The 15798-nt window shown below is 46.4% G+C and overlaps 1 protein-coding gene across 1 annotated transcript; it reads right to left on the reverse strand.

Annotated features, from left to right (window-relative positions):
- Positions 1 to 5916: 5916 nt before the first annotated feature.
- NDUFAB1 (NADH:ubiquinone oxidoreductase subunit AB1) lies at positions 5917 to 15798 on the reverse strand. The gene is made up of 5 exons (XM_043914522.1): positions 15589 to 15798; positions 8726 to 8848; positions 7898 to 7985; positions 6863 to 6962; positions 5917 to 6077 (listed from the first exon to the last, which is right to left on the reverse strand). The coding sequence occupies exons 1-4, from the start codon at positions 15754 to 15756 to the stop codon at positions 6871 to 6873; spliced, it is 471 nt and encodes a 156-aa protein (XP_043770457.1). The 5' UTR covers positions 15757 to 15798; the 3' UTR covers positions 5917 to 6077; positions 6863 to 6870.

Raw genomic sequence — 15798 nt, forward strand, 5'->3', positions numbered from 1 at the left:
GAACTGTTACTGCAGGCTCCTTACACCAGGTAGGGTGATTGAGCCTCCTCAGACGGAGAATGAGATGAACTCCACTCTGAATATTATACTGTATTTTGGGGGGAGACACCTTGGCATTTCCTCCACTCTGGGTAGCTATCAGAACACTCGACAGCAGGGACCCCACAAACACAGTGTCGTGAGGGCAGGAGGACTTCTGCCTGCTTTTGTCTGAGGTGGTCTATCTAGCCCATCCTGCTCATAGGAAGTTGCTGTGCTTTCCACCCAGGAGGCCTCTGCCAACACCACTGGGCTGTTTTCAGCTGGGATTAACCTCTGCCTTTTCCAGTTTCTCGAGGCTATTTTTATTCTGAAGCCTTATTAGCCTGTCTTATTTTACTGATAGGCCCCTCCCTACTCTTCCCCCCATTTTATAACTCCTAACTTTCAAGTTTCTTCTATTTTTACCACTTTCCTTTCTCTCTCATTGTAATCACTTGCTGTCTTCCCTTTTTTGTACATTTTCTTTTTTTTTTTTTCCCCTTTTTTGTACATTTTCAAACCTACAGAAAGTTGAAAAATCCTAGTGACCACATCATGCTTTCACCTGGGTTGACCAGTTGGTTAAAACGTTAACTCCATTTGCCTTCTCTTCACGTGCATACTTTATTTTGCTGGATCATTTGACTGCCTTGCAGATGTCATGACATGTTTCGTGTGGATACATAAGCAGCATCTCCGAAGAGTAAGGCCATTGTTACATCTTAGCATGACACGGGTACCTCACCTAAGAAAACGAGTATCAATTCAGTAATATCACCTAATATGTAGATGATGAGAAATTAGTAATACTAGTTAACACATCTTCTAGAATGGTTCTTCCCAATCAATAATCCTTATGTTTCTGAGCCCTGTATTTTTTTAAAAAAATATCCTTTTAACTTGGTCGTTGCTAGCCTTGCTCTCCCTTTAAAGAAACCTCCCCCGCCATGTGTTTCTAATCATCATTTGTATGCTGACCCCCTGCTCTCTTCCCTTCTTGTCTTGAGTGTTACACTGTTAATGGTGGCTTCTGGAGCTGTGGTTCCAGAGGAGGTGGCCGGGGAACTGGCGCCCCCACCTGGCAGAGTCACCTTGTCCTCTGGCCTCCCTCCCACATGTGAGACTTGCCGCTCCCGGGATCCATGACTGAGGACTCGGTTATTGGTGACAAACCGAGTTCATGTGAATTACACAAGGGGATTTGGCTCATGTAACCGGAAAGTCCAGTGTCAGACCTAGGCCTGTGCGGGCACCCACGTCACATCGGGCACCTGACCCTCCAGCTCCCAGCTCTCCTTTGTTGACTCAGCTTCTAGCAGACGCAACCCCAAGGGGAAGAGAAGTGTTTTCTTCCCCAAGAATTCCAGAGTAGAAATACCAGACAGGGCTCTTACGGGTGTGTTACCCTGCCCTCCACAAACACACGGACACAATAACCTTAGCATCCGAGACATGTTGTTACCGTTGACCTGAGTTCACTGTGAGTCTGGGGCTTTCAGGTGAACCCGCCAGACTGCAGAAAACAGCAGCTGCGGCAAGGCAGACCAGCCGGCAGGGCTTGGACCTTCATGCTGTGTGCCAGGTCAGTTCCTGGGAAAGGACCTCCTGTAGGGCTCCAGCCTCGGTGAAGAGTGGGTGCTCCTGAACCCCCTCTCTGGTGAGGGGCAGGGGGGGTGGTGGGCACATGGTTTGACATCATCTCTTTGAGTCTGTCCACTGCCAGGCACTGGGACAGATAAAGTATGTGCGTTCCATTGTCACCACTCCACCACCTCTTGTCAGCCTCTTTACCCATAGGAGGAAACTTAGAGAAGGGACCTGGCCAAGGTCACATGCCTGTCACAGACCGAGGCTGTGCTTCAGAATCCAGATGTGCCTGACCCCAGAGTCTGTGCTCCGAGATGCTGGTCTTACTGTTGAGAACTTAGGAAAGAGCTTGGCTACTTTGTCTTGCTTTCATATTTTTTTCTTTTTTCTCCCCGGTTCATTTATCTTAAGGGTACTAACATATATTTGTGAGTTGTTTTTTAAACTTCGAGCCTTGATATTTATTGCTTGGCCACCGTTTAAAAAATCGAGATAGTAAATAGTACACACACTTGATAAAGAAATCTCAAATAATAAGTAAAGTCTCATGTAGTTCTAGCTCTCTACCCCAGCTCTGTTCCATGCCTGAAGGAAACAGAGTTCACTTTAGGCTTAAGCACCAAGAGGCCATCTCATGGGCAGAGGGTCAGTCATTCCCACGTAAATCCTTTATCAGAGTCGGGGTATCCACAAAGGAACTTCAAAGCAGGAGGGAGCGGGTCCAGAGGAAGCACCTCACAAACATACTCCAGCCTAGAGTTCTAGATCATTATCTGTCATCTGATTGGGTATCCCACAAGTAAATCCAACATCCCCAAATGAAATAATATCCCTCTTATGTTTCCTTTATGGCCACTCCATGTGGCATGCCAGATCTTCATTCCCTGATCAGGGACTGAACCCGCATCCCGGTGCAATGGAAGCATGGAGTCTTAACTGGCTGGGCCACCAGGGAAGCCCCTGTATCCCTCTTCAGTCTGACCCTCCTCTCTTCCCTCTTACAGACAGCTTCTCACCCAGGACCAGTAGCCCCAAGCCATGAACTTGAGAGACACCCTAGACTCTCACTTCCTCTGTCATCTGACCACCTGCTATTTTTATCCCCAGAGTATTTTTGCAATCTGTCTCCTCTTTATCCCAACCCTCAAATCTGCATCTTTCTCTTGGGCTCTTCTAGTACCCAACACTTTCATCCCCTTCAGTTTACCCTTTGCACAGCCAGCCGCCAACCACTGAGCTCAAGTATAGCTGGCTGCATCTACTCTGGGAAATTGTGTGCCTACTGCCTGTAAGTTCCTTATCAGACAAGTGAGGCCCTGCTTCGTGACCTCATCCCGGCCACAGCTTTAACCAGAGGCCACCCCACCCAGGATTTCACCCTCCAGTCGTAACCCCTGCCTGAACCAATGGCATTTCACCTGTGCGCACGTGGTGCTTGTGGCTCCTGCCTCTGCCACGGGGCTGACCCCGTCGGAGCCTTAGAACACGGCCCGGGCTTCACTGGCTGCGAATGCCTTTCCCAAGCCTCTGCTCCTAATGAACCACTCCCAGTTTTCACAGATTTCTTACTTTTTACACAAAATGTGTTTTATTTAGAAAACACTGATTAACAAAAATAAGCCAAGGTATTTCTACCACATGGTGGTAATCTAGCATTTTGGTATGTGTTGTATGGACGTGGAATCCTGCTGTTTATAGTCTCTTTTGTGGCTCAGCTGGTCAAGAATCCACCAGCAATGCGGGAGACCTGGGTTCGATCCCTGGGCTGGGAAGATCCTCTGGAGAAGGGAAAGGCTACCCACTCCAGTGTTCTGGCCTGAATTCCATGGACTGTATAGTCCAGGGGGTCGCAAAGAGTGGGACACAACTGAGCAACTTTCACTTTCCAGATAAAAGACCAATTTTTCATTGTGTAAAATTGTTCCCATTTAACCAATCCCACACTGTTGGATATCCAGCTGAATGCCATCCATATACTTTTTGTTATACGTATCATGTTATCTTCTCTTTAACAAACTTCAAACAGGATAGCTGACAGGCTGTCACCTAGTCACCACTTGTTAACACTGTGCTACCGTCTCTTTTTTTTCTGAACCATTCAAAAATTACCTGCAGGGACTTCCCTGGTGGTCCAGTGGCTAAGGCTTCAAGCTCCCAATGCCAGGGGCCCAGGTTCAATACCTGATCAGGGAACTACACCCCACATGCCACAACTAACACCCTGAGCAGCCAAATAAACAAAGTCACCTGCAGACATCTTGGTGCTTCACTTCTGAGTTCTGAGAATAAGGTTAGTTTACTACTTATACTGATTATATGTAAGAAATTTAACATTGTTTTATCACCTATGTAGAGTCCAGTTGTCCTGAAAATGTCCTGTTTTTTCCTCAAATCTTTCAAGCTTCACATTTCCCATGAAGTTAACGTGTCTCTGGCCTCCTTTAATGTAGTTGCCCTGTCCTTTTTGTTCCACGTCACTTGGTGTTTTTAAAGTCCCACCTTCTGGATTCGTATCATGATCAGTTCGATGAAGAAGACCACAAAGGTGACGTGTCCTCTCATGACTTCAGGAGCAGCTCAATCAATGCTTGTTTATCATTGGTGATGCTGAATGTGAAACATCACGTGGATTTTTTTTCACTGTCTCCCTTACCAGATGGTGAGCTTCCTGTGAGCAGACTTTACACTTCTGACCCGAGGCCCAGCCTGGAGGAGTGCTCCGCAATGGCCGGCACACCATAGTTACATTGGGTGCATGAGTGCCCTGGCTCTTTGGGGTGACAGACGAGCACTGGGCCCAGACACCCTTTCCCCAAGGGACCTGCCTACAGCAGACACACTGATTCTCCTGTTTGTTCTGATTGACACACTTTGGAATGCTATATTTGGCCAGTTTGCTGCCCATGTATAGGGGCACACCAGTTTCTCAAAAAACTTTACAGCCAAGTTTTTAGACCAGAAGGGCCTTTGCTGTTTGAACATGCACCCGATGCTAAATACCACTATCACCAAATCATGTGTGACTGTTTTTTCCCCCTCTTTCTGGCTCCCTTAAGACTTAGAACAGTGCTTGCTTCGGCAGCACATATACTAAAATAAGACTTAGAACCACCACAGAATGGTTATGAATGGGCCATTTCACGGCAGGTACGTGGTTAAGATTTTAGCAATCTCTTTAGTGGCCGTACTGCTGACTTCAGGATTTTAGGCAGCAACAAACACATCTGCAATTTTTGGCAACATGTGTAGCTGCTGTGGGAGATAAAACAGCCAGGACATTTACCCCAGATACTAAATTAAGGTACGTTCCAATTAGGAGTCCTGTGCAGCCTGTTTTTTTGCCTGTTGGATCTCTCGTGCCTAATAAGCACTCAAACTATTTGTTGAATAAATGCAGTTGGGAAAAAGGATGAGGCAGTCCCTTATGTTCCAATTTCGCAGTTTTGCAAGAATACCTTCTTAAGTGCTTAAAAAAATGCAGCATAGCAATGAATGCCTCCTGTTTACTTAAAAAGGAGGGAAACATGACCACTTTCTTGTCAATAGTAGTTCTAAAGCGAAGGACAGAGAAGGAACTGGCCACACTGGGTACCTCCAGGAGCAGGTGTGGCCCAAACCCCAGACCAGACTGCAGAGTCCTGTCACCTCATCTCAGCCACGAGAGTCTCTGCCGGCTGAGGATCACGCAGCCAGTCCCTGCACCTCTGCAACGATGCTACTTCCTACTTAACTACAAGACTTTGAACTCCTTCCTCCCGCATGCCAGAAGTTCCCCTAAAAGTATAGCAAGTATTTTAGGATAGGTCTCTCAAGTTAAATCTCCACAAGAGCTGGGCAGTTGCCTACATCAACTCCAAAGACCTAATACAGTGCTAGGAATAACAGGAACAGGGTTGTTACTGATGTATGACAAACAGACACAAAGTCAAAGTAACCTAGGGGAAAAGAGAACCTTTTATCTTCCCAAAATTACTAAGTTACCAAAATTACTAAATGCCATTAATTCAGAAATGGATCCTTACGACAGGATGAAAAATTAGTCCCACACACTGGTGTCAACAAGGAATAATCAGTAAACTAACAGGGACACAAAGTTTTTTGAGGCAAAGCATCCTTTTATCACTAATTCATTCCTCATACTGAAGGTGGTCAGAGAGAAACTGATTTCAAGCACTCTGCTGAAAAAGTTGTACCTCTGATATCCATGAATACCAATGACAAATCAGACAAATCTTTAAAAATGCTAAGCAATGTCAATCTATTAAAAAAAGCACTCTCGACATAAAAAACTGAAGACTGAGAAAAATCTTGGTTTTACAGATTTATTTTCAAAGGGCAAAAACACTTAAGACAATTTAAATACAAGTCTAAACAGAATTACTCTCAAAGTCAGCAATGATGCAGAAATGTGTTCTCACTGCCAGACACTCGCCAGCATCTTCTGAGCCTTCTGAGTGAGGAAAAGGGGTCTGGCAAAAGACAAAGTAAATTCAGTGCTTCTCTCTGGTGTTACTAACTTTAAGTAATAATCTCTGAGTTGCTAAATCCAGGGTAACTAAAGTTATAGACACAAATAAAATGTTTAATTTTTAAAGTCTGATCACTTATTCTATAGCCTAAAGAACAATAGCTAATAGTAAGAGGCTTCTTTACTTCAAGCACTATATTAAATGACTTACATACACCATACAATTTTACCTTCACAAAAGCCCCAGGTAGGCTCTATCATTACCCCCATTTTACATATGAGGAAACCAAGGCTTATGGAGGCTACATAGCCTACCCAAGATCACAGGCTTACAGGATGTGGCAGAGCTAAGAGTCAACTCAGGTGCCTGCTGCCGGAGTTCATTCTCTTACCCAGAAGGCCTCTCCTGCTAATTAAGAGCCAGGCCATCTCAGCTTCCTGGACAGTAGGCTGGACAGGCCTTGGTGGGGGTAGGGTAACTGAGGGAGGCAAAGGTCTCCACTTCGGGGTGACCTTGCTGTTTTTTTGTACAAGTCTGCTTTTATGAGGAGGGCTGACAGTCAAAGAGAGTCCTGTCCAGGAATGAAATGCTGTCAATCCCGCTGGAGGAGAGAGATGATCACTAGGGTTGACCCCATGGAATGGCAGATAACCAGAAGGTACCTGCGTTTTGTAACTACTGAAAATCTTGTCAAGCACTTCCATTTTTCCACTTCTTCCTAAGTTTTTATAGACGAACCATGGAGAGATTAATTCTATGGGAGAACAATAAGTCAAATTATTTACCTGATATTTTATTCATATACATCCTTCTTATCTGCAATGTAATCTACAATTTCTTGTGGGCACATTAACTTCTCCGCATCTATATCAGGAATTTCAAACCCTGAAAGTGAAATTTACGGTAATGCGTGAGTGTAGAAAAGGCAAATCCTTTAGGACTGAAAGCATCTAACCCTTCAACAGCATGCATAAGCACATCAAAAATGTCCAGCAACCTTGAATCCCATTTAAGGTGTGAGCCTGTTATGTATCAGAGGACATATTTTTAGACATAATCTGCATACTAGAAAACCCCCATTTAGAGCGCAGCATTCGATGGTTTTTAGTATATTCACAAGGCTGTGCACCGTCACCAGTATCTTATTCTAGAATACTTCCATTACCCCCAAAATGAAACCCCAAAGCCCTCACCAGTACCACCCCGCTAGTTAGGATGGTCTCTGAGGAACTGTAATTAAGTTCTGCTCTGTGGGATGGCATACAAGTCCCTTGGCTTCCATTCAGGCAGTTCACCCCCTAAATGAGCCGTGGACCCTCGTAACAGTCTCATTTGTATAACTAACCATCCCAGACACGGATAACTTGGGAATGTGCATGGGAAGCGCTGCAGGAAGCCAAGACAAGACGTGTGTATGGGCGTGTGTACAGGCACACATCCTAACCTAGGCGCACCTAGCACTTTTCTGGACATGGACATTTAGCTCTAGCTCACTGGTCGGGAGGCTGCTCCAAGGTGTCATCAGCCCACCACAGGTGGAGGCTATGTCCTTCATCTAGGAGCCCCACCCCAAGAATCTCAGGGCCATGCTCCCCCAGGCCTCTTCTCATCACTGAGCCCTTGGTACTGCACTGGGCGCTCTGTGGACCTGCCTCCCAAATATTATTAAGTACACTGTCCCTGACGTTTACTTCATCCGATAGTAAGCAGGTGGAGGTGGGGGGGTAGCGCACTACAATTTCAAATCCCAATCAGACTCCCAGCATTTCTCTGCATTTAATCCACCTAGATCAAGAATCAAGACCCAGCCTGTGCGTTACCAAATTCGTCCTCCATGGCCATGATAATCTCCACTTGGTCCAAACTGTCTAAGCCCAGGTCTTTCATAAAATGGGAATTTACTGAAAGCTGCAAGAAAAGAACACCAAATGCAAAATTCAGTCTGTGAGAACAGTTGCTTCTCAAAATAAGTGAATGGTGAAATGTCACTTAATCATTACAAAGAAGTTTTTTTTTTAATATAAAGAGGTCATATTTTAAATATCAAAAGTTGTAACAATAATATCCTTTTAACCTGTGGCAACACATACTTGGTGTGCTTTATATGTTAACTTAGTCAACCTTAATTTTGAAATAGTTAACAATATATATAAAGCTAATAATGAAGTGACTTTGTACATTTTACAGTGATCTTTGATCACTGTTTTGAATGACATCTGAGAGTCTGTTTCCCTTGCTGCCTTACTGACCACCAAGACACCACACCTCAGAAGTGACGTCCGGCTCCCTCAGGGATGGCACACAGTGTCTGTTATCATCTTGTCTTTAATTCAGACCTCGCCATCACCAGAGAATCCTTCAAACAGTATTCACAGTATACCATCAGTTGTGTTTTATTTTTTAGATGGTGGGCAATAACAGATCACATAGTACGTGTGATATAAACACATGTACTTGTGTATATATGCCCTTCCACATGCACTGAGAAGTCTCCAGAAACACACTCAAGAAGCCAGGTCAGCTGGCACCTCCCAGAAGAACAGGTTCCTGGGAGCGATTTTTTGCTGTATGTCCTTTAGACACTTGGGATTTGTACCATGTGACTGAATACACATTTAAAGAAAAACCACTTAAACCACATCAATTACCTTTTCTGGGTCAATCTTGTCATAGAGTTTCAAGACGTAAAGGACACGGTCCTTGATTCCCTCCAATGTCAAAGGCGGTGCGTCGCTATACTGGCGGCACGGCTGTGTGACTCTGCCTGGAACCTAGAGCAAGGGAGAAGGGAAGCGCTGCTGTGGAGCCCCAAATGCCTCTAGAGAAGGCACCGGCTACAGATGTCTTTCACAGAGCTTTCACGGGGCTAGCAAATCCACCTCCAGGGAGTCTCACTGTGGCCACCAGGACGCACAGAGGCCTAATGCAGGGTAGAGTCAGAAGCCATAGCAGTTCCACAGCATAAAAATGGATTTCTTGGGACTTCCCTGGCAGTTCAGTGGTTGAAACTCCATGTTTCCAACGCAAGGTGCTCGAGTTCCATCCCGGGTCAGGGAACGAGGATACCACAAGCTGCACGGTGTGGCTGAAAAAAACATCTCCTTTCCTCTGAGTCAGGACAGGCACTCTTCTCTCCTCTGGTCGGCCTTCAGGCTCTGGGACATTTGTCCTACTCAGTGAAGCTGCCATTAAAATCATCTGGAGTCTGCAGAAGACCCTAAAGCTTCTCACAACATCTCAAGCAGCCCACTACCACCTTTTAATACCCAAGGCAAAATAACACCTCCAGAGAGCTGTCAGGGTGAAGTGACACTGAGACTCACACCTCAGAAGGGTCTAGTCTGGCCCTGGTGGTCATTATAGACTTTGGCCAAGACAGATGAAGCCAGCTATGAACCCAAAGAGGATGGTGAGTTCCCAGGCATTAGTTTCCAATCTGGTTCCCTTCCAGGTGGGCTTGCCTTGTTGCCACCAACTAAATAATGAGACATTCTGATCTGTGCCATGATTGTGTAATATCTCAAATTTCTGATCTTAGCCCACCTGGAATTCAACTAGGTAGAAGGGTCTTGACTGGATTCCTTCACAGAGAGTGAAAGGGGCTCCAAGTCACAGATCAGCAGACTTAAGGCCATGGAAGGCATGGGGCACAAGAGGGGAAAAGGAGACAGCCGTCTGGCAGTTCTTAATACAGAAGTCTTTAACCTCAACTGGTGTGTTTACCTTCTGAAGCTGATTTTAGGTCTGCAGTTTGGAGTTCTTAGGGGATAGAAACCCATAGAAAGTGCGTTTCCTTTTTAGAGTTAAGGTCCTCCAGTCACAAATGTCTATGAAAAATTGTAAAAAAACACTAAAAACAACAACAAAAAACCCCCAAAACCAAACAACACTGCCAAGACTTCCCTGGTGGCCCAGTGGTTAAGAATCCACCTGCCAGTGCAGGGGACATAGATTCGATTCCTGGCCCAGGAAGATCCCACGCGCCTCAGGGCAGCTAAGCCTGTGCGCCAACATTACTGAGCCCTTGCCCTAGCGCATGTGCCCTGCAACCAGCAGCCGCCTCAGTGAGAACGCATTTCCGTTAGAGAAGAGCCCCTGCTTGCCACAGCTAGAAGCCTGTGCGCAGCAATAAAGACCCAGTGCAACGAAAATAAAGTTAATGTATTTTAAAAAACTGCCAGGACTTCCCTGGTGGCTCAGTGGTAAAGAATCCGCCTGCCAATGCAGGAGACATCAGTTTGATTCCTGATGCGGGAGGATCCCACAGGCGCTGAGCAACTAAGCCTGTGTGTCTCAACTATTGAGCCTGTGCTCTAGAGCCGGGGAGCCACAGTTACTGAAGCCCGAGCGCCCTAGAGCAGCGAGAGAAACCACTGCAATGAGAAGCCCATGCACTGCAACTAGAGAGCAGTCCATGCTCTCTGCAACTGAAGAAAAGCCCTCACAGCAACGAAGACCTAGCACAACCATAAAAACAAATGATTAAAAAACAAACAAAAAACTGCCAATTAACCAAATCAGTACACATCTGTTTAAGAAACATTTATCTTGCAAAAAAGGAAAATCAAGCGTTGAAATTAGGTTTAATCAGCAAGCTAAAGAGATCAGAGCACTTGTTCTTTTTGTTTCCATTTATGGTCTCCTTTCCTTTCCAATTACAGCATGTGAGATTAAGACCACCTCTAATCTGGAGATGCCTCAGGCCAACTTATCAACAGTGACTAGAAAAGGTTTCCAAACCACAAACAAAAGGGAAGAAGCAAAAAGGACTAAAGAGAAAGAGGGAGAAGACATGAGTTAATACTGGTAATGACAGAAAAGAAATCTGAGGTGGGAGGATCTAACAGCGGTCTGTGTGCACAGCAAGAAGGGGTATGAAGTGAATTACCGCTGGGAAAGGGTGAGAGACGGGAGGCTGACGGGCATGGCGCCCACGGGAAGAGGCTGGTGAGGGCACGTTCACATGCAGCTACCCAAGCGGCCCACCAGGAGTCAGCATCGACCCCAGCAGCGCTGGCAACTGCCTGCAGGGCCCAGGTGAGTTCCCCATGATTAAAGGTGATTAAACGGGGCCCCACCTGAAAACCACAGGCCAGTCTCAAGAGGTGGCTGCAGTGGGCCGTGCAGGAAACAGGAGGGTGCACCACGTGGGAACTCAGGCTCTGGAAGGAGAAAGTATCCTAGCACTAGCTCTTTGTTACCAGCTGTTTGGCCTTGGGCAAGTTATTTAATCTTGCTATGCCCTAGTTTTCCTTATCTGTTAAGTGACCATAAACAACAAAGGTCCATCTAGTCGAGGCTATGGTTTTTCCAGTAGTCACGTATGGATGTAAGAGCTGGACTAAAAGGAAAGCTGAGCGCAGAAGAATTGATGCTTTTTAACTGTGGTGTTGGGAGAAGACTCTTCAGAGTCTCTGGGACTGCAAGGAGATCCAACCAGTCCATCCTAAAGGAGATCCGTCCTGGGTGTTAATTGGAAGGACTGATGTTGAAGCTGAAACTCCAAAACTTTGGCCACCTGATGCAAAGAGCTGACTTTTGAAAAGACCCTGATGCTGGGAAAGATTGAGGGTGGGAGGAGAAGGGGACGACAGAGGATGAGATGGTTGGATGGCATCACGAACTCAATGGACATGAGTTTGGGTGGACTCTGGGAGTTGATGGACAGGGAGGCCTGGTGTGCTGCGGTTCATGGGGTCGCAGAGTCAGACACGACTCAGCGACTGAACTGAACTGAAATAGTACCCAAGTTCACAGGATTGTTGTGAGGCATCAAGGAGATAATGAAACGTAGAGGGCTTAGAACACTGCCTGGCACATACAGAGTAAATGTCACTGAGTGCTGTCTAGTAGCCTCAGGATGGCAGTGACCTGCCAGTTTGAGAATGAGGCAATAGTGTAGCCCAGAGTACTTGATGGACTCCCCTTTCTCGCCCTGCTTTCTAGTCTCTTTACTGATTTCCTATCAGGTTATAGTACTGCCAGTAGCACTTTAGATATGTCACCTCCTTTAGAGCTAATAATAACTCTGTTTTACAGATGAGGAAACTGAGACAAAAAGGTTAGGTATCTTGCCCCAGGTCTCCCAGAATGGCCTCCTGAAGGGTCTTACTGCCTCCTTTCTGCTGGATCTCAGCCATTAAAAACAGATATAGAGTGGACAAGCACTTCTGAAGTGTCCCCAACGGCCAACATTGTTTCTGGTGTTAATTAGTCTTCTCCAAGGTCTACACTTAACAATTATATGCAACAAAATCACCTCCCTCAGACATCAGAAAAGCCACTGTGTGCAGGAAAAGAATGAGGACCCGATGCTGTGAACTAGCAGGAATAAACCTGAGTAGTTTTCATTAACATCCATCTTCCCTCGAACCGGGTCCATCTCTGAGGGGAACTCAGAGGAACCTAGGTGGCTTTAAAGCCCATCTCTGCAAATTACCCCCGGGACGGCTCTACCCAGGTAGCAGACATCCCACCCTCAGTTTGGTTATAAATCCCTTACCTGTCTCCAAAACACCTGCTTGCAACCTTCTGTTCCTTCCCCGCCCCCTGGGGCTCCAGCCAGAACCCTCAGCGCCAGCCTCCACTCTGTCAATGCTCTCACCAGCATGTTTACTGGGTCACCCGGCCAAGTGGGAGGAAAGGTCTCAAATGTTCCTTCAACAAATTGCGTTTAATCTTTACTCCCTGTGACCCAGACGGAGAACATCCATATTCTTCAGTGGGTGAATGAGCACCCATTCAGCACCCTTCAATATACCTGTCTTCCCACCTCAACTTAGGTCTCTCCCTTTCACAGGCACCTGAAGGTCAACACTAAGTAAGTGCTGGGCTCATCCTGGCCTCTGCATGTGCCATTACATCCTTCCCCCACTGCGTGAGACACTGCTGCCTTCAGGACCATGCTCACTGGGGTTTTCATCAATCCACTCTTCTTCTGGACTGTACACACACCTGTCCTCAAATGGCAGTACCTTGCCTTTACCTATTACCTGCCTGTCTCAGCAGCCTTTGAGCTCTACCTTATGTGCCAAGCATGGTGCAGTGGACTGGATCCACAAAGATAAATAAGACATCTACCTTCGGAGAAGCCTATGGTCTAATGGAAAAGACCAATCCAAACAGATCATTTCAATTATAATAAAAATGTGGCTAAGGGCCATGACAGGTATTTGTAGGTTGCTTCAGTAACAGAAGTTGTCATTCAATCCTTGAGAGCCAATGAGGGTACAGATACCAGACTTGGAAATGAGTGATGTGGTCAGATCGCAGCCCCAAGTCCATCACCACCACACATGTCAGTCTGGTTCCAGTACCAGGACCAGCTGAGCTTTCCCTGCACAAGAACTCTTTGGAAATTCTCTGTACTCTGGCTGCCTGTCTAGATTCAGGGCTCTGGGTCAAGTATAAGACTTCAAGGTCCCATTTTAGGGCACTGCATTTTTTTTTTTTTTTGGTACCTTCTATTTTCTATTGTTCTATTTTTATACCCAGGAAAGCTGCCTCATCTCCTTTTTTTCAGGGGAAAAAAATCAGAATATAAATGAATAACTACTTGTTCCAGGGTCTGCATAGTGGATGGATTTGAGGGAAAACCTGACAAAACAAAATAGGTAGAATGAGCAAAGCAAATGTTCAGATGAGATGAACAAAGGCTGGAGGGGGACGTTTGGGGTGACTGGCATACAGGCAGTAACATAAACCAAGACAGCGAAGAGATGGGTGAGGGAGACTGTGTGGCAAGTGATCTCTTGACCTTACCAACATTTAATGATTTGGTAGAGAAAGTTCCCAACAAGGTGGAGCAAGAGATGAACCAAGGGAAAATAAATGTCAGAAACAACCTGGGGAAGACAGCACAGCAGGGACTAAGCTGGCAAGGTTAACATAGCTGCCAAGTGTCCAATGAAGACATGAACTGATGTCTTTCTTTTGTATGCATCTCTGTATCTCTCAACTGCTAGCATAAGGCCTGGCACACAGTCCCTCAATATCTTTGAAGGAACAAGTATTTACTCTCCAGTTCAATCCAAAAAGGATATAAGGTAGCTAAATGGGAGCACTTAGTCAAAACTACTTTGTAAACATAAAGAAAATGGCTGCTCTGCGGTGTATGTAAACCCAGCAGAGGCAGTGGAACCTCTCTGAGCACCTTGCAATTCAAGGCATGGTCCAAGAAGCAGCAGCAGCAGGATCTTCTGGAAGGCCACTGGAAATGAAGACTCTCAGGCCCCTTTCCAGAATCTATATTTCAATGCAAGTGATCAGAATGCACAATCAAGTTTGAAGAGCAATGCTCCAAGAATAAGGAATCATCACTTTGCCTCTTAGCCTGACACTGAAGTTGATCTCAGGAACAAAACAGTAACTATATACAGTGCTCTTTTAACTTCCAGGTGACACTGTTAACTTTTTGATTCACTGGCAGGACAATGCCCCCTGGATGAATCTACTACACTGTCAGTAAATCTTGACACAGGCTGCACATAAGAATCACTGACAACTTTTAAAAATAGATGACCACCTTGGACTGCTAGAGATTCTAACTGATTTGGCCTGGGCAGTCTTAGGTTTTATTCTAATACCTTAGCAGAGGTTGAAACCACAATTACATGAAGTCCTAGAGTTTGAAAAGGGCATTCTCTACTTAACTTTGGGAATCTAGTCACCGTTAAGACAATAGTTCTTAACCTTGATGCACTTCAGAGTCATCTGGGGAACTTACAGAGCACACATGTCAGTGCCTCATCACAGAGGAGGTAAACCAGATTGGGGGGAGGGGGCGGGCCACCAGGAACATACTTATTTTTAAGCTACCCAGGTGATTTGAATGTGCAACTAAGATTGAGAATCACTAACCAAAGGAGAGACTCAGCCTCTAAAAGGTTTCATCAGATTTTTAAAAACTTTAAAACTAACTTTCTTCCTATCCTTATTTGCAGGAGACCCCAAAACAGGCAAAAGGTGCCACAGGGAGAAACCTGGGGAGAGAGCTACTGTGGAGAAGGCTGTAGGGCGGCGTGTCTTCCTCTTGGCACCCAGTCATTAGTTTTTCCCTAGAAAGCTATCACGGTATTTATCATTATCACTACGATTAACGCCGACCAGTATTTTGAGAGCTTACAAGCACCGCGCTCGGTATTCTACCAGCATGATCTCTAAACATCGTTGGAACTCCACAAGGTAAGAGTCTTACGATTCGGACTGAGGCTGGGCGACGGTACCTGGTTTGTCCAAAGTTCTGGTCAGAGGCAACCTGCATTCGAACCCAGGGGTGTTTGACTCCAGCTCTGTGCTCTTGTTCACAATCTCTAGGTCACCCGAGTGCCGGCAGGGGTCAACCAAGCACCGTTAGGCAGTGGGAGAGGGAGCGAGCAGTTGTCCCCTGGTCACCCCCACCAACAGGAGCCACAGTAGCCACGGCCCCGCGGCCTGGCCCCTTCCCTCTCACCCGAGTGGGCCCGACGCCCGACCCCAGCCAAGCCCCCCCCACAAAGTCACCGCCAGTCACCTGCGCGAGCACAAAGGCCGGCAGCGGAGCCCCCGGCCTCGTCCGGGTCTCCGCGGCGAAGAGGGTAGTGCTGAGCGGCCGAGCCGCGGCAAGCGTGGGGAGCCTGGGCAGCGGCGTGAAGGCCGTGGGAAGTCGGCGGACACAGGCGCAAAGGACACGAGCCGCCATGGCTACGCCGACCCAGGATGCACTGCGCCGCGCCCTCGGGTT

This window comes from Cervus elaphus, chromosome 10 (assembly GCF_910594005.1).
Source record: "Cervus elaphus chromosome 10, mCerEla1.1, whole genome shotgun sequence".
NCBI lineage: Eukaryota > Metazoa > Chordata > Mammalia > Artiodactyla > Cervidae > Cervus > Cervus elaphus.

Bases quoted from the DNA above. Each gene is read 5' to 3' on its own strand.
- NDUFAB1 (XM_043914522.1), bottom strand. From the start codon at position 15,756: ATGGCGGCTCGTGTCCTTTGCGCCTGTGTCCGCCGACTTCCCACGGCC. The intron at 8,849-15,588 runs GTGACTGGCGGT...CCCTTGCTCTAG, and splicing joins CGGCCTTTGTGCTCGCGCAG to GTTCCAGGCAGAGTCACACA. The intron at 7,986-8,725 runs GTAATTGATGTG...CTTTTCTTGCAG, and splicing joins ACAAGATTGACCCAGAAAAG to CTTTCAGTAAATTCCCATTT.